We start from the raw sequence: 27,361 nt of genomic DNA, 5'->3' as shown, positions 1-27,361 counted from the left end.
GCTGTTCTTGGTGTCTGTTCGAATGAACGGTATGTGGCGTTGCAAAGCCATGACAAATTAGAGGGTTTCACACATGTTCACTCAAAAAGACTGCAAAAACAGTCTTAAGCCTACAATCTACGAAGGTAACGTTAGTGTAAAATGACGTAGCTGCACAAACAAATGAGAGTGATGAAAGTAAAACTGCTGGTGCCCACATACCATGCCAGCCATGTCCGGAGCAATGGGCAACGTAGGCCATATATTGCAGTAGATGAGCAGGAATATAATCCACATGCCAATGCTTCCCCAGATGGCCATGTGCACAGGCTGTACGAAAAGAAAAGAAAGGTGCACAGCTATAGTCTGCATTTTCAACTTCAGCAAAAGGAGATGCAGTTGAAAACAGAAACAAATGTAGCAGAATAAAAGAAAAAAATACTGGGAAATCGGTACACCTAAAGCACGAACCAAATTCAGTATCTCGACAAGACAGAAAAAAACAACCAAGCGTCTTTATCTCCATACAACAAAACTAGCACCCCAGGTCAACAACAAGGACAAATAATATACCAAGCCATCAATGAAGGATTCTCACAGAGGTACTTTTGAATGGCTAATCAGTGCTGGTCAAGTCCCCAAACTGAAGCAAGGCTGCACACATTTCAAACTGCCTCCCCCTGTCCTAGTCACTCCAAAGCAAAGCAATTTCACTAAATCTACAAATATCCTGAACGAATAGGCCCCAATGAGTGTTTAGACGATTTCCAGCACAATATTGCAAGCAAAGACAAACCAAAACTTCACAGTGCAAAGCGCTTTACCAAAGTGACTGCACAAGAACAATGTTGAGCGCAAGAAAAGCTTTTTGTATGCAACACGATGAATTATGCCAGCCTTACCCAAGTCCATGAGTTCATCTCCAGACCAGCCTTGAGGCACACTGTCACCACGACATACTGGAAAGGTGCAAGAGAAACCGTTAACACACAATACGAGAGCAACACAAAAATGAAAATGTTGTACAAAGCTTTCCCATCTTACTCCTGCATTGTTATCAACAACCCAGCAGGCTGCCCAAAAGTGGCACTCAGAGGCACTCACCGTGTACACCATGTTTCCAAACATGAGGTATCCACCGTCTCTTCCATTCGCCCAGGCAACATCTGCACCACAGCCAAAGCAGAACATGCTACAACACTGGGATCACTGTCAGGACAGATACAAAATAAAACCGGCACATTTAAACTAGTGCAATCACAGGCAGTACAGAAGTCTGAAAAACAATACTAAAATACTAACTTCAATATGACAAAGAAAGATAACGGACGTCACAATAACAGTGCGACATCGCACAGTCGATATCACAAAGGACAACTTAAGACATAAGCAATTATGGGCAAGGCCTCAAACAGAGATAACGCATTGTGATGCTGGCTTGCAGTCGTCTTCACGGTGGGTAATATGAAGACACTCCACTTACCCTGCTTTATTCCCAGCATGGTCAGCCAGAAGAGGACTACCGAGTGGTAGATTGCATCAATGATCCACACCCAAAATACCTGCAGGGTTGGTTGGTAGAAAAAATTTCATTTAACACCACCAAAGAAATGAAAAGTAGCATTAGCATCAGAAAGTAAGTGTCACAGTCAGGCAGTTCAGACCTCAGGTCATACTAGAAGAAAGGACTGAACAAGAAGGAAAGCAAGATGATATAGCAGAAAAAGATAAAAACTGTAGAACCTCTACACTCATTTCTGTCTCTACTATCAACACTTCAGATAAACACTCTGTAACCTGGTACTGTGACCTCTTTGCCTTAATGAAATGATCGTCCTCTCTCTGCAGCTTGCCAAAACAGTCAATTTTATTTTCTTACTTTCAACTGCAGCCTAATTCCAAATATGAGGACATAAACTGCTTCACCGAAGAACTTCCGAATGCCGAGCAGCAAGCTCATCTCGATACTCTGAGTCTGCCGCAAAGAAATGAAACTCTTTCTAGAACAACTGCACAGGCACAGTTTCCATAACTGTCTTGCCCCAAAGTGTCAAATGATAAAAGCTTTGGTTTATGTTCTTACCTTGGCATTGAAGCCTTCGGCATTCTGAGATGACTTGTAGAGTGCTGGATATTTCATCATGACTTCCGCACTGCAGGTGCGATCGAAGAGACCAATGGCGAGAGGAGGAGCTGCGGTAAACATCTGCAATGCGCACAGTTCACTATCAGAACTGCATCATTTCTTCAGTAATTGTGAATAGGGATGACTACACCAGCTCTTCACAACATCAGGCCCAAGAAGCCAGCATGGCAACAGTGAGCAGTCTACTCACCACGTTGTACATGCCAATGGACCACCTTTCAAACAGGGTTTGTCCAGACCAACCGCTCACAGCTGCAAACCACAACTGCGAATGCACAAGAGGCTATCAGTTCCAAATTCAAGCACATAAAGAACTCTGAGCGCAAGAAGTAAACTTCACCTCAATGACATAGAGGCAGATGTTCTTGTGAAATGAATAGAGGATCAGCCGGCACATTCTGTTGTGGTTCCACGCACCATGCACAAACAGCAGCCGGCGCAGAAATCGAAACTGCAGAACAATGCAAAGGAAATTTTAAGGCTTGTGCATATGATCGCACCACATTGTGTACTAAGCAACACACAACATGGTTTGGGTCTGGCATTTCGGTCCTTTCGATGGAAGGAATCCCAAAAAGTATCAAATGAACCCAAACAAGTAGATTTCCCCACCTTTTGCACCTTACATAAGCTCAACAAATGACACCATATGGCTGATAAAAGTATATTTATTTCTCATGGGGTTACATTCCTATACTGAAGCATGTATTTATGCAATCTGTGTCTGCAATTGCTGTTTTAGGTACTTGTCCCCCAAAAGACAACAAACAAGTGATATATAATCTTGTAATAATTTAGCTTTGAAGAGATCATTGACTGCATTTTTTTTCCCTGCGCTGTGACTTTGAGATGGTTTTATTTCTGTTCAACTTAACCGCACAAACTTATGGGTGCAATTTGCACTAGTTTTCCTTTTTCATATCCAAAAATCTCTGAATAACGACTTCAGTATTTAGACACAACAAAAAAAAAGCATTCTACTGTAATATGAGAACCAGCAGAGCATGAGGCAAAACATAAATTAAGAGCAAACCGTGGTATACACCAATGCACTGCATGCAAAACGTCATGAAGTTGTCAATTACAGTGACCTTTGACATTTCAGCAGCTTACCTCATTACTGCTAGCAAGGACTTCATCTTATAATAGGGTGGTAACCAGAAACTGCATTTTACAGAGATTCCCTTAGCAACTCATTCTTTTGCCTTCTTGCTGCTGCTCAGCCCTATTATTGAACCGAAGCCAGCAAGCAACACTGCTTTTTGAACTACTTGTCAGGACATCATAAAACACAACTGCTGATGGCAGAAGGATGAAAGACTGAATTGGAAAAAGAACTGCTATGAAATACAGCCTCAGATTCCAATTCACAGTGAAATAATGCAGAATGTTGCCTTTGTGAATGAAGCAGAGGCTAGCTTACCTGTGCAATTGAATAGTCGGAAGCACAAGCAGCCTGCAAGCCTTCCATGCCACTGATACCAATGCCCACATGTGCTGACTGCAAGGCAGGAAGTGGGCGTAACTCTTGTTAGCAGCTCCAACTTTAAGCTAACAGCCTCTGAACAAAAACTCTGCAGAATCACCATGACATAAGCAGCATTCAAATGGCAAGAATAAGCTGCACCTCCAGAGTAACAGTTTACAGAGATCGTGATTTCAGAGTCATAGCATGTCATTATTTAAAGACAAAAGTGCAGCTAGTTAAGGCAATACTTTTTACATATGTTTTTCTAATTAACACACAACAGTGCATGAAAGTGAAGGAAGTTTTGTGAGGTCGACAGATGTAGTCCTTAGTCAAAGCAGGTCACATAATCAATTCATAAAGTTCGAGTTCCTGTCACCTACCCTATGTGTCTTGTCCTTTTTTGCGCCTAAAAACTATTTAATTCATATGATGAGTCCAACGAAATTGAAACAGGCAGGAAAGAGATAATGTTCCACTGCAGAACACAGGGCTCCAAGCCCCAGCTCCAACCCAAGAAAATCTTTTGAGCATTTCCACACGTACCAGATCAAGTTATCACTGATACAGCAATTGACACAGGGGCATGCACTTGCAAATGTTTCATAAATATGCCCAACAGTGGGTTTCATAATGATGTCCTAATTCGTGAAATATCTCTTAACTGTAATGACCAAAATTTGGTAGCCTTCCTGACTGGAAAAGGTAAGTATTTATCAAGCTTCTGGTTTACGGTTTACGGGGGTTTAACGTCCCAAAGCGACTCAGGCGATGAGGGACGCCGTAGTGAAGGGCTCCGGAAATTTCGACCACCTGGGGTTCTTTTACGTACACTGACATCGCACAGCACACGGGCCTCTAAAACTTCGCCTTTATCGAAATTCGACCGCCGCAGCCGGGATCGAACCTGCATCTTTCGGGCCGGCAGCCGAGCGCCATAACCACTCGGCCACCGCGGCGGCTATTTATCAAGTTTCTGATGATGAAATAAATGTATGCAACTGCCAGCAAGTGAAAGAGAGAAGGAAAAAAAAAAACTGACCTGGATCATGGCAACATCATTGGCACCATCACCAATGGCCAAAGTCACACAGTGCGTTGAGCTCTTCACCATGTCAACTATCTCTGCTTTCTGCATGGGAGACACCCTGTATGAATGAAAACCAAAATGCAGGCTACTAATCTGAATTTCTGCATAGGCTTAGAGCACAGCCACAGTGGTATCCATGTGCGAAATGTACTTGCAGGTGTCTTTTATTTAAAAAACAGCTTCTTGAGCCATCTCTACACTTAGTGAGAAACAGCTCATCCACATACCGGCAGCAGATGCAGACCTTGCACGAAAGGGCAATATCGACAAAGTCCCGCCGGACATCGGAGGACAGAGCATACTTCAGTGTCTGCACAGAGAAGGCATTAAACATGGTTTAACACCGAGTAGCCAGCTGCACCACTTTCTTTTCATACTTCTGAATTTTCAGAGGCAGAACCTTTTAGCCTGCACCATTGCAAGGCTCAAAATTTATGTCAGAGCATTTACCGATGAATGAGAAAATGTGTAAAAGATTTACCTTCCCATCAACCACAAGTGCAAGCTCATTTTCTTTCCTGAGGAGGTCGCCAAAGTCGTGAGCATGTTTACGAATGGCTTCTCTTGTCGCCTGTAAACGAAAGAATAAAAAAAGTCTGTTGCTCATCCTGAAGCCTGTTTTAGCAACATACCCTTTTCTTGTCTACCACAAAATAAAGCACTAATGCAGCAAAATGAGAAAAAGAAAAGAAAAAAGCTTACGTCCAAGCTTTCTTCGTTAATGACTAGAAGTGGCATCGACTGAGAAATCAGCCTTGTTGAGTACCCTGAAATAGGAAGGGCATTCGTTTATGATTTCACACAGAGGCTGTGCTCAAAAGGCTCAGTTCTTGTGCAGGGGTGCATATAAATACACGAGCAACACAGCAGAAAATACCTGTGCACACTACGCTTCTTGCAAATGGAATGAATTTTATTTTAGCAGAAAAGGCAAATACCGCAGGAAGAGTCACTAAAAATGAGAACATTATATGGCCTCTTGCCAGTAATGTGTAGAAAAATTTCAGTAAAGTTTTATTATTGCACAGTTCAATCTTTTGTTACCTCCACTAAGTGAATCATGGAGGTTACCTATGAACCTAACCTTCTTACCAGCAATTTTACAGTAAAGCTACAAACACTCGACTTCACTCGGCAATCAATCATCGACCATGTCTATAGAAAAAGAATACAGCAAGTCAAATGGTCTTTACTGTAAAAAAAAAAATACAATGCTCTAAATCTTCCTAAATTTATTTTTTTTTTAATTTTTGCATAATGTGAGATTTCCGGCAAGTGAAGAGCACAAATAGATGGAAAACCCAGACAGTGCACAGTCTTTTTAGCTGAAGCAGACAGACATCGGATATAAGACAGAAATCGACAGAAATTTTACCAGAAAACTATACTTGGACATCTTGTCACAAACAAGGAGGAAGTAACTTTGTTGACTGTATGCTGCACTGATGCCAGTATTTTTCACACACCACAATGCATCTGTCTAGCCAACTGCTGGTACTACTCTGGCGTAATGTGCACCACAGAAGCATTCACCACATTCCCATTGCTCGGCATACCTATGTTAATGGCAGTTTCCTGCTTGTCCCCTGTCAGCACCCAAACTTTGATGTCAGCTTTCAGCAGGTCAGCGACTGTTTCCGGAACACCCTGTTTGTGCCAAAGAACAATTCTCAACATTCGAAGCAACCTGCAGCTGCGGTCCTTGAAAAAATGCATGAAACTACTGCTACACCACAGGAAATTAAAACAATCAACTTAATAAGTTGCATGGTGGATACCAGAAAATATGCCTCATCCACACTCGCCTTGCTCTTATCACTGTAATGCAGTGCAAAAAAAAAAATGACTACTCACATCTTGCAGTCTGTCCTCAATGGCAGTGGCGCCCAGGAGAGAGAGATTCTGCAATTGGAATAAAGGTTGAACAAATCAGTGGTCTAATGCCACAGCAGTCTTCCTGTTTCATATTTACAATATTCTTGCCAGTCAGGCCAAGTGAATTAGCTCAAGCAGGGCAACAATGCCCACCGTACCGTTTCAATGAGCTGTGCAGCCTCTTCAATCTTTTGTTCCCTCATCTGCAGGGCTGTGGTTGCCTTGTGGAATGTGTTCTTCCACTCCTGCAAAGGTGTTACGAGGTTGTTGCACATAAATAACCTTGGTGACTGAAATTTCAGCACAAAAGTTATACTAGTAGCATACAAGTGAGTGACACCTCATGCAACATACAAGTCAATGATTTTTCACAGCTGCTAGCAGAACAGCGTACTGATGGCTAATATCAAGGCTATTTTGGAAGACCAAGCAAAGTGCAGCAAAACATATACTTATGCTGAAAACTAATGGCAGCATGGCACCACAATGAGCAGATAGCTGCAGGACATAAGTGCGCCAAATCAGACAAACTGCTATTCAATGTCATTGGTTTCAGTCCTGCTGTGACAGCACATTGCAATGACCAGAGCTTTTCCAAGGAAGGTTTTTTTTTTTTTTTTTTCACACATAGTATTAAAACATGCAGGAGCTATACACCACTGTGTAATCAGTTTGACTGTGATCTGCCCTACCAATATGCAGCGCGTTAGTAGGGCAGAGAATGTTAGGCAGCCAGTTAGAAAAGCATTTTCTGGGAGTGATGCAACAAAAAAATAAACCAAGAGGATGCGAAAGAAGGGAGTTTATTCGCAGAAGAAAATTGCGCCGACGGAAAGGCACTACATGACAGAAATGGGACAATTAGAAGGAAGTTCAGCAACGCAGATAATGGGGCAGACAGCAACACAGAAAAAGATTCCCGATGAAAAGTAAGTTGCTTATGAAAAGCTATGAGGATTCCTTGCCCTACGAGTGAATTAATGTACTGGCGACAGCCAGCCTCAGTGCTTTGCAATCCTGGGTATCTGTGCTCCTACTTGGATGTGTACCATAACCCCCCCCCTTCCCGAGTTCCCAGACATGTCCACAAAGGCTGCACAAGACTATGCCAGGAATACACGCGTTTTCCTTTCCTCATAACTTCCTCCTCTTTACAATACAAAGCCCAACCGAGTGATGACAGGCAGCCAGCTTTGTGTAGCAGTTATGTCCATCCTATCTCAGAGGCACCCATCAAGGCATGTGCATCTAATGCTCGTCATTAAAAAATAGTGCTGGAATTCATTTCAGTGAAATCCGTACAATTGGCTGTCATCAGTAAAGAACAAATACAATATACTTTACACAGAACTTATGTTACTAAAAAATGAATATCACATATTTTAGCCTTTCCAAGAGCAATTTTCAGCATGTAAGCTTTTGTCAGTTAAACCGAATACTGGGTGAAATATACAAGCTGCAAGTAGAATAGCAGCCTCCTTACCTCGTAGTACTCAGGTGAAATGTCTGCTTCTGCAAGGCACAGCGTCCGCAAACCTGCGACAAACAAGACATTCTACATGCAAGCAAACATGACCAAGCATGATATAATTAATCACAGAACTGATGTACCTTACATAAGATGGCATTTACACAGCCTCCTCATGATTCAGCAGATTCTCACAAATGAATAGTAGCTGAGAAGAAACATCATGGTCCCAACCTTGTGAGGCAAACTCTTCCAGATGCTTGAGGGTGATGTCTTTGAAGCTCTGACTCTCAGTTCCAAGTCTTTCATAGATGACAGTGTCCTGAGAGAAAACAAAAATGGTTGCTCAAAAATGCGCCAGCACTCACACCCACCTCCTATTCACATCTCAAGTTCTGCCCTGCTAATGCCTAGCAAAGTGATAAGCTGTGAGCCGGTTTTCTGCATTCAACTGAATTGCAAGACTCTAAAAAAGGAGTATTCAAACTGGGTTGCTTGGAGTGTTTTTTTGGTTTCCTGAACACCTAAATCTATGCATGCCTGATCTCCCTTCTTTCGTTTTGTCTACTTTATTTTAGGACTTACCATACTGTAGTTACTAATTGCAGACTGTTTCTCTATACATCCAGTCACTGTTAAATTGAATACAAATATATTTTTTAGAAGATAAGCATGCGCATGCTCCTTTTTTTTGCACAAGCCAAGACACACAGGCTTCCTGAGCACTTTTTAAAAGCCTTTTAGGTTTCCCGAGACACTCAAAATACTGAGAACCCCCTGCTCTAGAACACAGAAGGAAGAGCTGTGTATTTGCATGTAAACTGCTTTGACAGTGCATCCTCGTGCAATGCACTAGCCTCATTTTTCTCGTGTAAATAACAGCGAAATGTTAAAAACACTCCATGCACAATGGCAAGATTATCATAAAAATAAGAAAGGAATCGGCAGCAAAAGCAATGCTTTTAAACAGCAACGGCCAGCAAACCATGAACTTAATCTCAATTCATGAAGTATACTCACAGCGCCCTTGCAGAACAGCTTGATTTTGCCCTGGGGCGTCCGAACTAGAACAGACATTCGTTTTCGGGTACTGCAGCAAAAAAAAATAAAATCATACTCAACCTAACTGCAACAAAGAACCAAGAATGTCTAAGAGGTCAAAAAAATCATTTGTAAGTAGTATTACTATTTTCTAGGGGTGTGCAAATACTGAAATCTTTGAATACGAATCGAATATGAAGGAAAAATGCCTTCGAATATCAAATCAAATGTCAAATACCTGTTCAGATTGAAAAAAAGATTATAAAGTTATAAATAGGCAAATGTTAATTGTTCTGATTTTTTTTTTTTACAAAATGCAGCATGCTACTTGCAGCTGAAATTAAACAAAAGTAGATTGACTTAGTGCCATACAAAAAGCATCATGTGTACAGAAATATACACTGCTTGGTCAGACAGCATAACAATAGTCATGCAAAATAAGTAACAAAATGAAATCCATGAAATGGCAAAAGACCGGCAACTAAAATAAAAAACGGGTAGTAAAACCTCATTAATTTGAAGTTCAAGGGACCAGAAGAAATGCCCGAATTATCCAAAAGTCAAGGCTCGCGTTATCAAATGACCCACCTCCTTGAAAAAAAAAAAAAAAGGAACTTCCATACATGCAGTGAAGCATTGTGGGGGAGTATGCATTGCACAAACAGCAAACAGCCAATGAGCCAAAGAACAACGTGGATGTCAATGAGAGGAATGCCCATTGGAGTCGGAATGGTGAGACTGCTTCTAAAAAGAAATGACCAACTATGCGCAGTTGGCATCTGAAAGTGTGTACGCAACTGAATTCGGATAGCTGGCAAATAAGCGGCCAATAGTTACTGTCGTCACGGGCTGCGGCGAAGCTCAGAAACTGCAAATTAGTGGCCAGCCTATTCGTGGCCTAGTGACAGAGGTCCTCTGATCATCATCATGCTTGCCATTTTGCACATATCAGGAGTGCACAGGCTGCAATGAACTATGTAGCAAGCAGGATTCTTACACGATCGCTTGCCCTGCTGGTAACACCTCAATTCGGCCCCCCTTGGGAGCCCAATGCGAAATTTCACAAGCGGGCTTTCCTGCATATCATAATTTACCAAAATGAGACGGCTGAGTTTATGCCAGAAAGGTTGTGAAGGCGACAGGACGACTGCCGTTAGGTGGCATGAGGGAAAGCCCACTGAGAGAATCGTGCATGAGGTCCAAGCCTTAGTAGCATCTGAATGTGACTGGCCCATGCAATAATTACATAAACAACAGAGAAGAAAGTGAAGGGGACACTTTTGTACTGGTTTCCTGACATATTAAAATCGATCTTTGGTTAATTTTCCCAAGGTCGGATTTATGAAAATTGCCGGTATTCCATCGCTGCCGAATATATTTGGGGAATTCTCGAGAATCCATTTCTCGAACCAAATATGAAGCAAATAAAAAATATAATTCATATTTGAAATTCTGAATATTCACACACCCCTACTATTTTCATTTTAAACTGGTAAAGCGTACTTAACAAAATGAATAAAGCCCACCTTGTAAACTCTATGACATTCAAGATTTCATACTTTTCATTTGCACCAAACTGAAAGAAAAAAAATGTGAGGAAAACAGCATGTTTAGATTGCTTCTGCCACAAAATCATTTGCTACAAAAACCTACAGCGAAAACTGGCTGAATTGCATTTTCTGAACTTCTACGGTAAGTCTCGCAACATGCATTGATATTCGGAACTAGCACACATGGTATAGTAAAGCACATACCCCAAAAATAATTCCAGCAGGAAACAATCTCGGGGCAGAGTCTTAAAATCACCTTGTGCAATTAATACTTAAAATAGCAAATTTTCAAGGAGCCGCAAATTATTTACAAGTGTTAGAATTTAATAGCATTGAGAAAAACCTTCAGTGCAAGCACGAAAATGTTCATTTCTTTACCGCGTAGCTTGCTGAATGTGTAACCTGTTCTTTCAGCCAAGAAATCCACAATTATAACGAAATCTTTCATTGCAGAATTTTTGGCCAGGCACTCAGCTTTTATCTGCATTAAAGCTACCATTGTGATTGCATTAAAGGAATACTGAGGAGAAACTGAAGTTGGCCTGTATCAATAGCATTCCGTGTTCTAATCACCAAGAGACCACTCTCGGCAAAAAAAACAGAGCTTTTATATGCTAGAAGAGACCAAAAAATGAAATGCAGGTGTCATCATCACCGGCCGATTCCACAAGTAAGACGTGTGTGTCCGCAGATTTTTAGGCACGGATCACAGAGGCTATGCTACATCACTATTCATTTCAAAATGGCGGCACTTCATCCCTTTCGGTAAAGACATCACGAGTTTGAATCAACTGGCGGAAAGATCTTTTTAATCTTATTTTCTCCGAGATAACTGTGTCTTTTGTTGCCGGACAAATGTCAGCATACCCAGAAAGGGCCAAGGAAGTGATCTCTACTCAGAACAATAATTGCATGGAGTTGTCCTCAAGTGTTCCTTTAATGCATATATGGTCCTTCAATTGTTTATGCGAAGAGCTAGTTTTGACTCTCCAGCACTAACATTTAAGGTTAGTGCTGTATCTCCAAGTAGATATTAAGCTATATAAACCTGAGATTACTACTCTACACATACCGGTGCTATGCACTCAATGCAAATAAAATGAAACACTCAGTGCCAAATGACTGAATGCTGAAATAGTTTACAATGTCACCAACAGTGGCCAAAATTGCGCTCCAAGTCAGTGGTTGCAAAACCTCAACTTCAAATTGACTTTCTGCTGCGCAAGAAAAGAACATTCCTGTCCTGTGACGAGCTAGTAATTAGATATTTAGCCATGACTTGCAATCAGCTTGCAAAGCTCTCTGGTCATTTGTCTGAATTTATGTACTTCAACATTGCGTGACATGCACAAGGCTGTACTTGTAAAATATGTTTGGTTTCATTCCAATAGGAGAAACAGAAAGGCCACTCACAATGTTCACAGTCACATGAGATGGCGTTCTAGTTGTGAAAACAAAGCCAACTTCTCGTGCACCCTTTACAAGTGCCCCTTCGTCTGAAAAAAAATATCATATATTACTAGCATCACTTCTTTCAAAGAAAGGCATCAAAGCCAAAATATTTTTCACTCAATGGCACTATTAATTCTGAACTTAGTTATAAAATATAAAGGCAGTTAACATTACTATTACACTATCAATTTTAGAGTAGCTATCATTTATAACCCATAAGGAAAAAGACATGCGCTCTTTGGCCACAGTTGCCCTCATACCAAATAACAAAAATTCAGCAGGTCTTCGCTCCACTGAAGTCTACTCATGCAGAAATAAAACTCTGAGACATTTTACACACGAATGAATGCAAAAAAAAAAAAAACTTATTATTAATATGCTTGTCCTCTACAGTATAAGTCACAAATCTCTCCGCAAGCAAACGTAAATGTCCTTTTTTACATCTCTGGCCCTTTTTATTCCTCCTTTAACCGCTTCCTTCAAAGGTACAGTCCAGGAGACCACCCATTATAAAACATACTACTACAGCACCTCTGCTAATAACTACAACAGAACCTCTACGATATGAATGTGGTTGATGCAAATTTCAACATAACACAAATATGTAAAATTCCCTGGCCAGGGTGGATTGTGTACAATCTGCAGAATTTCGGACGTTCCGATCTCTCGAGCCACAGTACACACAGGCAGCAGTCGCACTGTATGCACAAGGAGCAGTGAGCGACGGCGCATGGCCTGCACATTGCTGACATCGCAAGCGGCCGTGAGCAGGCGGCCTGCACATCACTGACGTCACGACTGTACGTACTGCGAGTAGCGATTTGTGATCATGTGGCCGTGAATTCCGTCAGCCATAAACAAATCTCCATAAATGCAGTTCCCCTGCTTCTACATATGAATTTTGTTCACATTGGATGATATGGAATTTTGTATGGTACAATTTTTTTTTTGCGACCCCTGAGATTCATAACACTGAGATTCTGCTGTACTTATAATGCCTACACAGATGCACACAGAGCGTTTGAGAGGTACTTCGAGGGGCTTGGCAGCATCTTCTGGTGCTGTGTCCTGCTCGTTTGCATTTCACCTGCATTTAAATGCGGCCATCGCGGATGGGATAACACCGTCCAGCTCAGTGACCGAGTAAGTGAGAGGTGTGTGCTTGTGTGTGAAGAAAGAAAAGGATATGAAAAGAAAGGGCATGAGCTGGCAACAAAAGGCCCACTACCACTACCTCGTGCTGACAGAAGGTCGAAAGGATCAAGAGAGGTGTGGGAACAAGAGACAGAACAAAAACGCCCCACAGCCATCTTCACCAAAGTGACGACATTGGCTGCAGTCAAATCTGCCCCAAGCCATCTTAGCAAACTCGGCACACCCTAACCAGTGAGCCACCACACTAGGAAAATCATTCTTGGCCAGGGACTAAGCTTAGCAACAGCAAAATAGCTTTGTCGAAAGTAGCATTTTCACATCTTGGCACCATTAAATTGTTCAATGCTACTGCTAGGCATTGGAGCCTTATTTCAGAATATAATTTAAGAATGATGCTGGCATCGAGGTACCATAGCAGGCAAGGACGAATGGGTGAGGCTCAGAATTTGGGTGCCATAAGCGGAAAGTGCGAGGTGTAGCCCAAGAATGCATTTCCGCATTAATACCAAACATTACCAAGAAGATACATTTTCTGCCATTCCAAGCATTAATATTTGCTGAATACACCTCGAGCTTTCATTACGAAACACAATATTGAACGCATAAGCGTGATTTTTTACTACTTTGTTTACACAAGGGCTGCTCTGCTAGGATGAAAAGAGGTGTCAAAGTAAAAATGTTTCATATTTCATGGCGCTATTGGTTATGAAACTACAGCAGTTATAAGTCCTAAGTGCAGAAAAAGAACATGTATCGGCAATGAAAAAAGGTTTCTGACCGCAGAAACAGAGGAAAGTGCTAATCAGAATGTGCAAAGATGCTGGATGGAAAGGCAGTGAAAGCTCCATCCCAAAACTGAGTCGAACACATGCGTCACACAAGCATTACCAGGTGATGCAGCCTGGTACTTGATGAACTGTGTTTCGGTGTCAATCTCAGGGACCACAGTGTGGCAAACAGCCATCAAGGTGAAGAACTCCCGTACATATGGTGTAGCAGCCTGGACAGGCATAAAAAAAATATATGTATATGAATAAAAGATGTGCATTTTAAAGGCACCTGCTAATCTTGAGTAAACTGTGCACAGGATGACTAAAGCTGCAGGTATCCATCATGTCCTGTCGCAGTGCCCCTTAATCGAAACAGCCCAACAAGGCACCAAAACAAACATTCACACAGTGCTCAACTGCACAGAACATGCACACATGACATGACAGGTGAATCAAACACGGTGCCATTGAAGAAATGGATTACAAAACAAGAACCAAGAAGGTGTTATTTAATAAACATTATCACACTATCCTGTGCTAGCAATGTCACGGAATTTGTCCAATAATGTCACGACTGTGCATGCAAAAAGAGGCTGCATCAATTACTAATGCAGCTTGTATCCAATTCAACATAGACACTATTTCATAAGGACACCTTTTCAGGGTAGCCAACTGCAACAGCAACACAGTGCTGCACAAATTCCACATGCACTGCGAAATGTCATCACTCACTGTGTTCTTTCTCAGGATATCGTGAATCTCCTTGGGGTCAAGGCCATCGTCTAATGACCTGAAAAAAAAAAAATCAATATTGTGAAACAATGTCCTTAAGATCCAACATTACAGTGGCTACACAGATACACAAATGTGCTGCCAGTGGCTTTCAATGTAAACACATAACTGCCATCTCTGGACCAAGACGCTATAAACAATAGGAACTGTGCTTCTTGAGCGACCTGGGTGCAGGCCTGCTGCTGCTGCTTACTTGTTAGAAACCCCCCCCCCCCCCCCCCACCCCCCCCCCCCCCCCCCCCCCCCCCCCCGCATGGGGTTTCCACAAGTGAAATGAGAGCAGCCACACTGCCTGTCCTCCTTCCCAAGAGAAACGCTTCCGAGGACAGCCCTCCCTTCCGTTCTTTCTATTCGAACTCACGTCCCCTTTGGTTACTCTGGGTGACGCTTGGGGCATTGTTTCGGCAAGAGGTCACAAGCAGGAGATTAACATGGTTAGACTCGGGCAGCGGAGAGGTGTGTCGAATCTGCCTCCCAGTGCCCCGGCCTTTGCCAGGGACCAAGAACACAGGTGGTTGAATGTGACTACCTTGTATGTATACTAGGGTCCAGGCCCGAATGGAGTCCTGTCACTCGCTTGAGTGCTTCTGATGCCCCAGAGTCGAGATGGGCTGATCTCAGTCACCGCCTGCCATTGCCGATGGCGACGAGCGATGGGCCATTGCCAATGGTGACCTGTGTCATCAAGATGTGCTCTGCGCATTCCCCATCCTCCCTCTTGTCGTGTCGAGCACGATGTAACTTTTTGGTTGCCCGTGTGGCTCGCGAGTGCCCTTCACTGTGCCATTATGCGTGTGTGGTCCTTGCTTTGCACGCGCGGCACCTTGGGCCTGCTTTCAGGTGCTGCAGTAGGGCTATGTGTTGCACTGAGGCCTGGGGATTAGTTCAGTGTTCTGTAATGAAGCATACTGTGCAATAAACACTTGAGCTCTCAAATAACTGCGCCTTCGTTCCTTCAAAGCAAGCGTACAGGCACGCAGTGAAGAATGCTGGCTGTGCTTTCAGCCTGCTCTGGCCCGAGCCCATGTTACGTGGATGAGGTGCCACTTAACATCCGTTACTGGTAACCCCACAATGCCTACAGAGTGCTAAACCTTGCATCCAAATAGGGTTCTAATACAATCTCTGCAACAGTAGCTGAACATAACCACATCCACTAAAATGCTCTCAAGGAGCCCTGAGACAGCTTCTGCTAAACAGGTGAAAAGTGACCAGGAATGGTATGGCACAGCAATGCAATTGGTCCGAGATGAAAGCAACAAAGTTTACAGAGCATGGCAGCCACAAAAAAAATGAGTTTCCTCACAACCAAAGTACACACTCTGGAACTGTAAAATGCTGCCTGGTTGAATATGTATCAACCTCTGTGACCAAACACAGCACATGCTTCAATTTAAAGCCGTGCATAGAGGCCATGAAAAAATTCACTTTCTTTCACAGCCTCTTGATGCCAAGTACATGCCAGTGCGAATCTTTCCCTTCCCACTTTACGCCACCTGCACATGCAACAAAGTACGGAGTGGCATGCTGCACAGTGCAGCCAAAAGTCACTGCACTGTACTCTTCCTCCTACCACCACTGCTTCTGGCCTAGCAGCTCTTTTTCATTATTAGCCATATGCCATATCTGCAAACGTCAACTTACCATCATATACTACAGGAAAGTCTTCCCAGCTGTTCAGCTCTGAGACCTCCTCTCACTCAGCTCCTAAATCAAAACCTTTGTACTCATTAGCTTGCTGCCTTGCTTTAGGATGTCTCTATGGCCCTCCCTATTTTGTTTTTAAGTGAATTTTCATCCACTACCATCAAGGAACCTTCAGCACACAAAAGCCTACAATGGTGGCTCACTAGCTATGGTGCTCTTTCCATGTGTTGTGCAAACATATGACTGCAAAAACAGCCATGTACCAAGATTTAAGGTCACATTAAAAAACATGAGGCAGTTGAAACTAGCCCAGGGTAGCTGTGTCAAATGTAAGCCAATTGATTTTGTTTTTTAACCCGTACAAACAATCCAGCATACAGTTCAATGGACGGACAGCAAGACGGACTAAGACTACTAATGGTACCTACCCGTAAATCCGGCCAGCAATGCTGCAACGCTTGAATTCCATGATGTTGCAGGTCAAGGTGCCAGTTTTGTCAGAGAATATGTATTTTACTTGGCCAAGTTCCTCGTTCAGGTTGGACGTCCTTGCCATGGCAGGCGTATCCGTGTCTTCGTGGTACATTTCTGCATCCTGACAACACAGCAAGAGGCGCACCCCTACTTCTACAGCAAACCCCCCTTAGTGGCAGTTGTTGGTACAATTAACATGCTCAAGTGAATGAAGTGCTATTAAAAATTCATAAATTAAATTTTAGTGCATTACAACACATTTGCGCTGCACTACTACTGACAATCTTACTAATGAAGCAACAATAATGCACTCACTGAAAATGCTTTAGTGTGCAAAATAAAGCTGGATTCTGAAAGCATGTCTAGTAGACAGTTTTGTTTCCCTTGATTTAAATGTAAAAATCCATAGCTTGCATAGCTAAGTGGGGCCATAGAGGTAGTACACTGCAAACCATGCAGCATGCTCTTGTATAGTCATAGTGATCCTGGGTACCATATGCAAGCAACACGCCACCCGTCCTCAGGCGCCAAATGCCTGAATAAAGTACTTGCCCAATTATGTTCTCCTCCAAGCTAAGGGCCTACTGTTGCCCAGTTCGTGCTGCAGAATGTCAATAACATTTCATACTTCTATGAAATCCTTGCAAGTCTTTTCTAACAAACCAAAGGCTAAGCTTTATGCCCCATATGTCTAAGATGAGGTTTCTGATAATAAACAAATGACCAATCATACAAGTGGTCGAACTTTTTGATAACTTGTGTATATGAACAACGTATACTGTTCTCCCTCCTGAAGTACTGGCATCAAGTCTAAGTAAGTGGAAGATAGTTGCAATAGGAATCTACTGGCAAGTTAACACGTCTATAAGGCACACTGTTCATGTGCGCTGTATAATTTTCCATCTGTTTTGTGCTTTCTCCTGCTGCCTTAGGACTGGCCTTCTTTATCCATTATTCAGGAAGTAGTATTACTCAAAGGAATTACACAAGTGAGGTTCCAGCATAAAAAAAAAATTGAGTTTAGATTTCTTGAGCACACCTGCACTCCAGGTGGCCTATCCAATTCCATAATACTTGAACATAGACTTGTCCTTGTAGAGAACGTCCACATTTTTTAGGCAAGATCATTTCTCTTGTTAAAACAGATGCTTGGGCGAGTTGGTAACTCATTATAACCAGAACAGCGCGCACTAAGACACGGACACGAAGGGAGACATGACACACACGAGCGCTGTGTGTGTCATGTCTCCCTTCGTGTCCGTGTCTTAGTGCACGCTGTTCTGATTATAACATTTCTCTTGAAAACGTAATGCAGCACAGTTGCTTACTACCAGCTTTGTCAGCACAGTGAGGCTACTTTTCCTGCTGTACTACACCAGGGGGAACTTGACCACCACATTTTCTACAATTTCCAACTGTGGCCTCCTGTGTACCAGTGTAACACATACTAAGCGTATATCCTTTTATTAGTTATCACAAGTTTTGCCGGATAAAACTTGGCACCCCTACAGACTGCGCTACGTTGCTATGCGGCTTCCATGGGTATTTAGAAGAAAATACTAACCCATAGTCAGTAACGAGAGCTAATATGAATCCACTGTTATCTGTACAGCACCCAACTATTATTGCCCCTCTTCCCTTGCATACTCAGAAAAACAACCTACTTCTGGGTATTTAAAACGAAGCTTCCACTTGGTGCATAAACTATGTACCACCACTGCCAAAAAATAACCAGGCTGCAGTGACCACAGAAAAAGTGGGCTGGTGACAGAGTGGTGCAGTTGCAGTCACCAGCCCCCACTGGCTGAAAGGATAACGTGTATGGCACGAACCCATGCCATTGCCATCCTCCTCTGAATGACAATAAGCCTCCTGATGGCATGAGAAGCAGTGGGGCAGCCTGGTTACTTTTTCCAAAGGCAGTGCATGTTCCAAGTCTGTCTAAAGCCAAGTAATATCAGAATCACACATAATTTTTTTCTGCATACAACACAGTCATTGACAAAAAGCAGCACTGATAACAACACATCAGCTGAAATACCACATTTTACGACAAAATTACAACATTGATTTATCCTCAGCCTGAAATAAAAATTGTGTGCTGCTCTAAGTGCCCTTTTCCTTCTAGGAAAAACACAAGTGCTCTTAGGTTGCCAGTCAGAGGTGAGCGTACCATGTTGATGAAGCTGGCCTGTATGAATCGCACCATTTCCAGAGTCACCTGCAGGCTGATGGGGATAAGGTTGTTGTACAGAATGATGAAGGTCAAGAAGTTGTAGCCAAAGTTGCTGTTGCTGCTCAAGTCTGCAAGCAAAGGTAGGAGCATGCAGGATGGAGAGGCACAATCAACTTGGCACTTAATGCAGCACTTGTCAGATGACAATGCAATATGCAATATCCAGACTGCAATCCATTTAAAGACAGAAGTGCTCATTGCATAATTGCTTCTGGATATTTTCTTTAGCCTTTAGACAAACAGCTGAAGATGCATACATTACTTTGTGCCAAATTTTCAATATCAGAGGCTTCACTGCAACTAAAGTGAATTTTCCATGCAGACAACCTATGCCAGTACTGTTGCTTTGCAAAGGTATACACATGACAGCACGCAATATTAAACACCCTTTGGGAGGCCGCAGAGTGATGGAAGTTGCTTGTATTACTGTCTCCCCAAGCAGGATTTTGTTTTCTTTAAACTCAATCCTTGCAATTCCTGTATGCCAGGTTTTTTTCCATCAAAAAAATAATGATGAACATGCCTTAACGGACTAAGTTGTTAGGACTAAGTTGTTAACGATGCTAATGTTAACTTTTGGCCATAGACATTGAAGTACCAACAATAGCCTAAACTTGACCTTGGGCAAATTAAATTAGTCCATTCATGTGACCCTAACGCTTTTGAATGAGTGCTGCCCAACAACACTTTTCACTTGTGTTATATACTGCAAGGAATGGGTTAGCTAACATATCAATCTTCACATAAGAATGACCCCAACAGCATTATCAAATTAAAAAAAAAATACAAACATATCTACAGATACACTACATGGGTTGTAAAGACCCAAGGCTACACGTGGGCTTATCAGACGCCATACTGGTGGGATCCATGTTAATTTAGACCACTTGGGGGATCTTTAGCATGCACTAACATCGCACAGTACATGAATGTCTTTGCATTTCACCTCCATCCAAATACAGCCGCTGAAGCTGGGATTCGATCCTCGTGTCCCTGGGCTCAGCAACCGAATGTTATAGACACTAAGCCACCATGGCAGGTTGGCTTCAGATACACAATTTAAACCCAGAAATCCGAAATGAAATGCCTATAAAGAGCATGCTGTGACATTTACTTACAGGCTCCTAGCAACAAAGGGTGAGCAAAACATGTCAGCATACAAATCTGAAGGTGCAAATACATCACGCTTAAATGAGACTGACAGACTAGCAGCGTGCTAGATCCATGAGTTGTAAGGCATTAAGTATATACCAAGCTGGGCTAGTTGGGACACAATATATGTACAGTTTGCACAATGACAGATTTCCTTCCTTGCATTTCATTTTGGTAGTCTTCTCCATATTTGTTCCAAAACATGTCAGAATGAAAGTACAGCCACTGTTCACTGTTGTCTCTTATTATTGTTGTTCACTCCTGTCATCTGAGCATGTTTGCATGACACTGTATACATTTGCACGATGACTGAAATGAGCACTTACGAAGCCAAAATGTTGTTAATCTTAACAGTCCTACGTTTGAAACATGAACAGGTAAGCATAGCCTGTAAATGATCAGCTATGCAGGCAAACCAGGCACTGACTATTAACTGTCTTTTTGTGTTCCTTCTTTTAGCACTGCTTGGTGCAGCTAATAACCACCGACTAGCCCAGTTTCGTATCTGTTAAATGCTAATCAGAAGACTCAACTTGCATGCAAGATATGCAAAAGATGTCAAAAAATAAGTCAGCTATACTAAGTCTTACAAATAAGCAAGCACCTTTCACTTCATACACACCAGTGCTGTCTGGGCACTCTAATACTGAATGACTGCCATCACAGCTCAGTTTATCATGCTGATGCATTTGTTCACTGTGGCATTAAAGAAGTAAAAAATTCAGCATGGTGGCACACGTACCATCCAAGCCCAAGTACCAGTCAGTGGCAGCGTGCTTTCCAGTCCAAATCTCGCTTGCCACAGAGCTGATCAGAGCCAGGACAATAAGCAGCAGAAACAACATGATGATCTGCAAAACAGCAACAAAACATGCTCACAGCTGCATGCTTATGGGAAGCAGCTAACAAGAGACGTGTGTGTGTGCTGTGAGATCAAAACTAGTGATATTAAGCTGTGATTGGGTTTACTTCAGCTCAGTATGATTAATAAAAATTATAGTCTTTCTTCTTTTTTGTTTGGTGATAAAAATGCAAGCATAGCTTGAAACCAATCACTAAACACAATGACAACATTGAACTTTACAGAATTGTAGCTTGCATTCTTGCTAACACAAAGAAGAGTTCAGTAAAAATCTTGAAGCTTGCCAAACAAGTAAACTTAAGTATATGAGAACTGGTTCTAGAACAATGCAAGACAGGAATACACATGGTCCTGCCATCACTATTAAGAGTGCTCCCCTATTCTTACACTAATAGCACACACACCTGGGTGTTGGTGACTTTATCAACAGTAGACCGTTTCAACGGGGCAGCGGTAGAGTTCTGCACAGAAGGATCACAAGAAAGACATTGCATCCGGTTGCCCCAAATTTTTATAAAGCATGCTTATTGTCCCAAGATACACACTGACCATCATAAGCTTCGTTTCGTGGCCCGTGTAGATGACTACACCTGTGATAAAAGAAGAAAAAGTAAAATAATGCTGCAGTCGCTGCTGTATTGAGCGCAGGGATGAAGCAATTGTGGTTACACTGCACCAGCCAGGAACACTCACCAAATGCCCACGTTGTGTTCTTCAACATGGCACCGCGAAGGAGGATCTGATCAGGGCTTAGGGGGACTGTTTTGGCAGGCCTTAAGAAGACACAGAAATGCAGTCATCAACACTTGGCACACTACCACACTGTCTACCTTGATCCAGCTATTCTCAGGCATTAGTTTTCATCGCAACAAAATCACAAAAAAAAACATGACAACAACCTAAAACAAGTAGTCTGAGCAACCCAAGCATCTTTCTCATCAGTCTCAATTCTTGCTATCGGCAGCACACAGAAGCACCAATAATAGGAGCATGTCTGTTTAAATCAAGGTAGCAGCATCACTCTCTCAGCACCTCGAAGAATTTCAGACACACTACCATCTTCTAGTGACTCCAGGTGCCACAGTTCAAGTATGGCCGATGTGGACAACTGGGTGCATGCACATTGTAGTAACCTTGCCAAGTGCACAACATGCGGCTATTGAGGTCATCGATGATTCCCTACCTTATCACACACAATAAACAGAATGTTACGGCAATTTTGACAGCTCTGTTTTGAGAACAAAATAATGAACTGACAAACGTTCAAGTTTTGAAACACAAAGTAGATGCCTTTATCCTTGCAGAGAGCAGGCATCAAAAAAACTGCAGCAGACTTAAGATGTAAAGCAAAGTGATTAGAAACCGTGTTTCACATTAAGTGGCTGGTGCCAAAAGCAGTGACTGCAGGAAAACTGGAGATCAGCTGTTTGCTTGGCAATAATGCCAAAGCATGACACCTGATCACACTGTCATATCTTTAAGCTGTGAATAGATTGGTAGAATCCTTGTCTTTACTTCAACATGTGTGACTGTCAAGTTGCCACCAAATATATGTACACATTCCAATATTAATGATTATTGTACATGTCAAGGTAAAACTATTGGTTATCTCAGGCTGTTCTCATCTTAGCAGAAATTAAGTTACGATGGGCTATGAGCTGAATTACACATGGGCTATGAGGGACACCTTAGTGGAAGGCTCTGGATTAATTTAGACCTCTTGGGGTTCCTTAACGCACACTGACATCAAACAGCACTAAGATACCTTTTGCATTTCAACTGCATAGAAACGTGGCCACCGTGGCCGGAACTGAACCTGGGTCCTCTGGATCACTAGCCGAACGCCCTGAATACTGAGCCACCGTGGTGCGGTTTCTTATAGAAAGATGATAATATGATGCAGTCTCTAAATTCGGCAGGAGTGGAAAAAAAATCTGCCTTCTGCAGCTGGCGTTCCTTGGCACTCATCAGCAATGTACACCTTACCACAGTGCTCAACAAAAGTCAATGCCCCCAAGTAATGTGCATCACAGCAGTAAGTACTATAACATTTCCCAAAGAGGTGGCGAGCACAGTCGTAAATAAGTGGGTTCAGCTTTTTCAAATGAGCAAGTTTGCCACCGCACGTGAAGCCCCAGCATTCAGTCAACACTCACATGGCCATATGCTTTGCATGCCACGTGTGCTTAATTTCAATATTATTGCGAAGCAATACCACTTTAGGTCGCACTTCAGCCCGTTCCGTGGCGAGGCGGTGGTAGGTACCATTGACCTTTAGCGTGACCTCGCTGCGTGACGTCACACCACGTGACCTAGAGTGACGTCACACCAGCTGTGTAAAAACGGGGCCCCATCTCACGCCGTCGCGAGGCGAGGCGGTAGCCACCAACGGCGGCCTAACTCCCGCTCCTCTCACCAGGGGCGCTACGGTCAGAGTGACGTCACACCAGCTGTATAAAACAGCTCCGCTCCTCTCGCCAAGACAGTCATACAGCCAGATGTTACGATGGTGCCTACGAACAAGGCAGCTCGGCAGAATGCAAAGAGGAAGCATCAGCGAGCTACGGAGACGGAAGAAGAACGACTTTCTAAGCGGCGTGCCCAGTATGCAGCTCGGCGACAACGTGCAACCTCCTCTGTGGAAACAGCAGAAGCAAAGGAAGAAATTATGAGTTTGCCCGCTTCGCAATCACCAGGCTTAACCAAGCTAAGCCACGGCCGTTTTTTTTTTAAATAACGTTCTGAAACCCTCTAACTGCAATGGAGCTCTGCACATAGAAATAAAATCCCTAACAACAATGCAAACAACCTTGCTTTTTGCGCGAAGCCTCAAATAATTACATATACCGACTTGCACTCCACAGACATCCTGCAAGGCGGCGGCCATAGCTGCATTTGTGAAGCAGCCAAGGAAGCAGCAGCACTGCAACACAGTTCACGTGTGTGCATGCACCAGCCGGCACACAAGCCTTATCAGGCAACTTTGGAGTCCACACTCACTTGGGGTTGTTGATATGGATGTTGCCTGTGAATTCATACAGGTGACGATTCGGCAATTCACACTCAACATAGCCTTGCAGTTCAACAAGACTTTTGGTTGTAAGCAGCCCTGCTGTCTGAGTCAGACCCTAAGGTAAATAAAAGAGGAGCAAAAGTAAGTGGCCCAAGTCGGCTGTCACTGTCCCTGCAGATCACTTCCGCTCCTTCTTACCTGCCTTATCTTGAGGTTTGTTTCACCGTCAAGGTTCGCAGTTTCAATGTAGCACATTCCTTGCGGCTCGCTGAGCAAGGAGCAAATCGGGGGTGTCATCACATTATTGGCACAACTAAGACAAACACAAACGCCGCATTGTACACAGGTTCCTATTAGATATTTCCATTTCAGGGGTCATCACAACAGCGTTGTGGTCTCAATCAAGGCAGCCTTCTTTAATGCTTCAACAGAACTTGCAGAACATGTATATTTGTTAACAAAATTCGCTAATATCTGAAAAGTTCTGTAGTGTGGGAACTGTCTTGTATCAGCTATCCTTTGCTTAACGCTTCATTGCACTGGGAGGATTGTAATGCCACAATGGCGTTGGTGCTCTTGCACTGCACCCAACAGAGGACTCCCGTCTCCCAACAAGGCACAAACATCACTTTCCTAATACATAAGCTATCAAAATGAGCCTTTTTCACCACTCAACACAGGATTACTTAACAATGAAGAGCAGTCTGAAATGGCCATACCTTGAAGACAAAAGGACCAAGTCAGCTGGAAAAAACTGCCCGCTGGTGATTTTCAGAAAGTCACCCACCACGACCTGGGTCCACCTGATTCCTTTCCATTCCCCATCCCGAAGAGCTGAAAAATCAGAGCACAGTTACGGCCTGGACAACGCAAGATTCTGAAGTGCAATGAGTATAACCACCGTCATCATCCTTTCACTGTTCCCTGAGAAAACAGTTCTGCTTATTGACAAATACAGTGTTTTTTTAGTTTAGAAAATCAACTTTTCATGTCACCATGTCAACTTTTCATGTCATGGGGAGCTTCCTGCCCATGCTTGAGCCATGTCCTATATTTTTTTGCTCTGAGTTTTCCATTGTTCTCCCTACATGCTACAAATACTGCACTTGATGACCATGTGCCCAAAATGACGATACAAAACATGCAAGCTCACATCATGCCCCAGCACTCAACTAAAGTACAGGTGCAGACAAAAGTAAATGGAGTGTGCTATTGACTTCTAACATTTTTCCCGCATTTCTTAACTGAAACTGGCAACTGTGGTATGTGCATGCTAGTAGTGGAGGACGCTAGTATGATTTCGCATGGGCAAACAATGTTTCTCTATTTCCAATTGCTAACTGAAACTGGCAACTGTGGTATATGCATGCTAGTAGTGGACGCTAGTGTGTTTTCTGATCGACAAACAATGTTTCTCTATTTCTAATAGGAATGGCGTGATTGTATTTACAATGCAATAGCATGCTCTATTTACTTATGTCTGCACCTGTATCTATGCTAAGGCTTTGTGATCTGAGATCAAAACTGTATAAAACACGCAACTGCTCGCAGATGCTCCGAAGTTATACATGCTGGTTTGCATGCAACAGAGTTTCCAAACTGTCACATATTCTTTCATGTGCGTTTCCATGTGATACAGTATTTTCCAGTCTACAACTCACCGCGCAACTGCCGCGCACAGGCGATTCTCGAGCTCTGACCAGCATGCCTTCTTCCCATGGTCTGTCTTTTTTTGTTGCGTTCAGCAACCAGAGCACTGTTGCAGATTTACGCCAGTCCCTGTTAAATTTTTTGATCACGTCGAACTGCCTCCCTGCTGCCTGGTTCCCACTCTCCACCACGTATTTAATGGCACGCAACTTGAATTTCGCATCTGAGCTTCTTAGCCTCAGAGGCAGCATCATTTTCAGCGAGAAAAGCGACGCCAAAATCAGAACTTTCAAAAATATGGCTACGCCAAATGGACTGGATATGGCCAATGCGGTAGCACAGCATGCTTCACGCTGCTGCCACATTCAGCCCGGTTGTGGCAAGGATTCTATATGTAAGATTGAATTTTAAAATACAGTTACAGCAAAGCGTGATCCACTACTACGATCTGCTGTCATGGTCAGCTATCTGCGCATGTGCAGGTGGCCATGACGAGCACACACCTGTCACTGCGCAGGCACAGCTCGGTCCTTGTGGAAATGGATCACAGTAGCAGAACACGGATCACTCTTTACTTTTCCCCTTTTCACACATCAATTGTCATACTTTGCTATATACAGGTAGCATTGTTGCATAAGATGCATCAAGAAAAAATCCATAAAAAAAAAAACAAGTTATAAACTGAAAAATACCGTACATGTCAAGGCTGAAAGCTTTTAGAATTTTACAAAATACACTGGTTAATGAATCCAAGTTCTCAGCTGAAAATGTTTTCATGAAAAGTTGCATGGTGTGCTGTATTCAATCAAACACTTTAAATGCAGCAACAAGAAGGAGTACAGCTTTACACAAGTGAGCAAAAAAATAGGAAGCCTTCTACATTCATGCAACAGCCTTCTACATTCATGCAACAGATAAGCTTTCCTGCTTACCTAGTACTATACTATTGTTGATCGCATCATCTGCTAGGTGCCGTTTCTGAAACCAGAAAAAAAAATAATAATTAGGCAAACACCTGAAAACTAAAGAGAAGGTCACAAACAAGTGGAAGGAAAGAAAAGATGCAAGCTTAATTCATACGCTTCAAACCTTTTCACAATAAAAAGATTTTTCACAAAGAAAATACTTTTTCTTTGATGCTGCACTGTCACTTTTATTAAATCCATCAGGCGACTACCACTAGGTGAACACAAAGCACACACACAAACAGTCCAGATGGGCAGGAAGAACTTTCCAGCATTAGAAGCACATCAGGCTGCATTGGAACATCAAAATATTGGTCTGCACTGGTACCTCAAGATACGCTGGCAGCAAATTACATAGCCCCACATATATACAAGGCCACTCAATATGAAAAGGAATACACGAGCGCGTGGCCGCTGCACTTCGCGAAGCGCTGCCACTGACAGCTGGAGAGAATTGGCAGCAAAGTCACATGCACAGTACACATGGTCGGCTCCTCTTTCAGTGCATGCACCTGGTGCAGCTCTTTCTTGCTGGCTCTCGAAAGCAGCGCTTCGCGAAGCACGGTAGTCGCGTGC

General features: G+C 42.9%; 1 protein-coding gene across 14 annotated transcripts in view; it reads right to left on the bottom strand.

Moving 5' to 3' along the window:
* Positions 1-27,361, bottom strand: part of ATP8A (ATPase phospholipid transporting 8A1) — a 108,727-nt gene that overhangs the window by 18,357 nt on the left and 63,009 nt on the right. For all 14 annotated transcript variants that reach the window (XM_077662312.1, XM_077662319.1, XM_077662324.1 and 11 more), the window contains 32 exons: positions 26,753-26,798; positions 24,890-25,004; positions 24,369-24,438; positions 24,158-24,285; positions 21,851-21,930; positions 21,707-21,747; positions 21,562-21,618; positions 21,038-21,146; positions 19,081-19,211; positions 16,862-17,028; positions 14,727-14,784; positions 14,113-14,224; positions 12,031-12,113; positions 10,594-10,643; positions 9,047-9,116; positions 8,261-8,348; positions 8,042-8,094; positions 6,717-6,803; positions 6,538-6,585; positions 6,240-6,330; positions 5,386-5,450; positions 5,165-5,254; positions 4,911-4,993; positions 4,636-4,741; positions 3,549-3,626; positions 2,466-2,576; positions 2,316-2,390; positions 2,063-2,185; positions 1,463-1,541; positions 1,084-1,145; positions 882-938; positions 202-309 (listed from right to left, as the gene is read on the bottom strand). In XM_077662312.1, coding sequence (XP_077518438.1) covers positions 202-309; positions 882-938; positions 1,084-1,145; positions 1,463-1,541; positions 2,063-2,185; positions 2,316-2,390; positions 2,466-2,576; positions 3,549-3,626; positions 4,636-4,741; positions 4,911-4,993; positions 5,165-5,254; positions 5,386-5,450; positions 6,240-6,330; positions 6,538-6,585; positions 6,717-6,803; positions 8,042-8,094; positions 8,261-8,348; positions 9,047-9,116; positions 10,594-10,643; positions 12,031-12,113; positions 14,113-14,224; positions 14,727-14,784; positions 16,862-17,028; positions 19,081-19,211; positions 21,038-21,146; positions 21,562-21,618; positions 21,707-21,747; positions 21,851-21,930; positions 24,158-24,285; positions 24,369-24,438; positions 24,890-25,004; positions 26,753-26,798 — 2,721 coding nt within the window. The remainder of the gene's footprint in view (positions 1-201; positions 310-881; positions 939-1,083; positions 1,146-1,462; positions 1,542-2,062; positions 2,186-2,315; positions 2,391-2,465; positions 2,577-3,548; positions 3,627-4,635; positions 4,742-4,910; positions 4,994-5,164; positions 5,255-5,385; positions 5,451-6,239; positions 6,331-6,537; positions 6,586-6,716; positions 6,804-8,041; positions 8,095-8,260; positions 8,349-9,046; positions 9,117-10,593; positions 10,644-12,030; positions 12,114-14,112; positions 14,225-14,726; positions 14,785-16,861; positions 17,029-19,080; positions 19,212-21,037; positions 21,147-21,561; positions 21,619-21,706; positions 21,748-21,850; positions 21,931-24,157; positions 24,286-24,368; positions 24,439-24,889; positions 25,005-26,752; positions 26,799-27,361) is intronic.

Source organism: Amblyomma americanum, chromosome 4, assembly GCF_052857255.1.
Source record: "Amblyomma americanum isolate KBUSLIRL-KWMA chromosome 4, ASM5285725v1, whole genome shotgun sequence".
NCBI classification, from domain to species: Eukaryota; Metazoa; Arthropoda; class Arachnida; order Ixodida; family Ixodidae; genus Amblyomma; species Amblyomma americanum.
The sequence above is the reverse complement of the archived record's forward strand: the minus strand, read 5'-3'. Positions and strand labels throughout refer to the sequence as shown.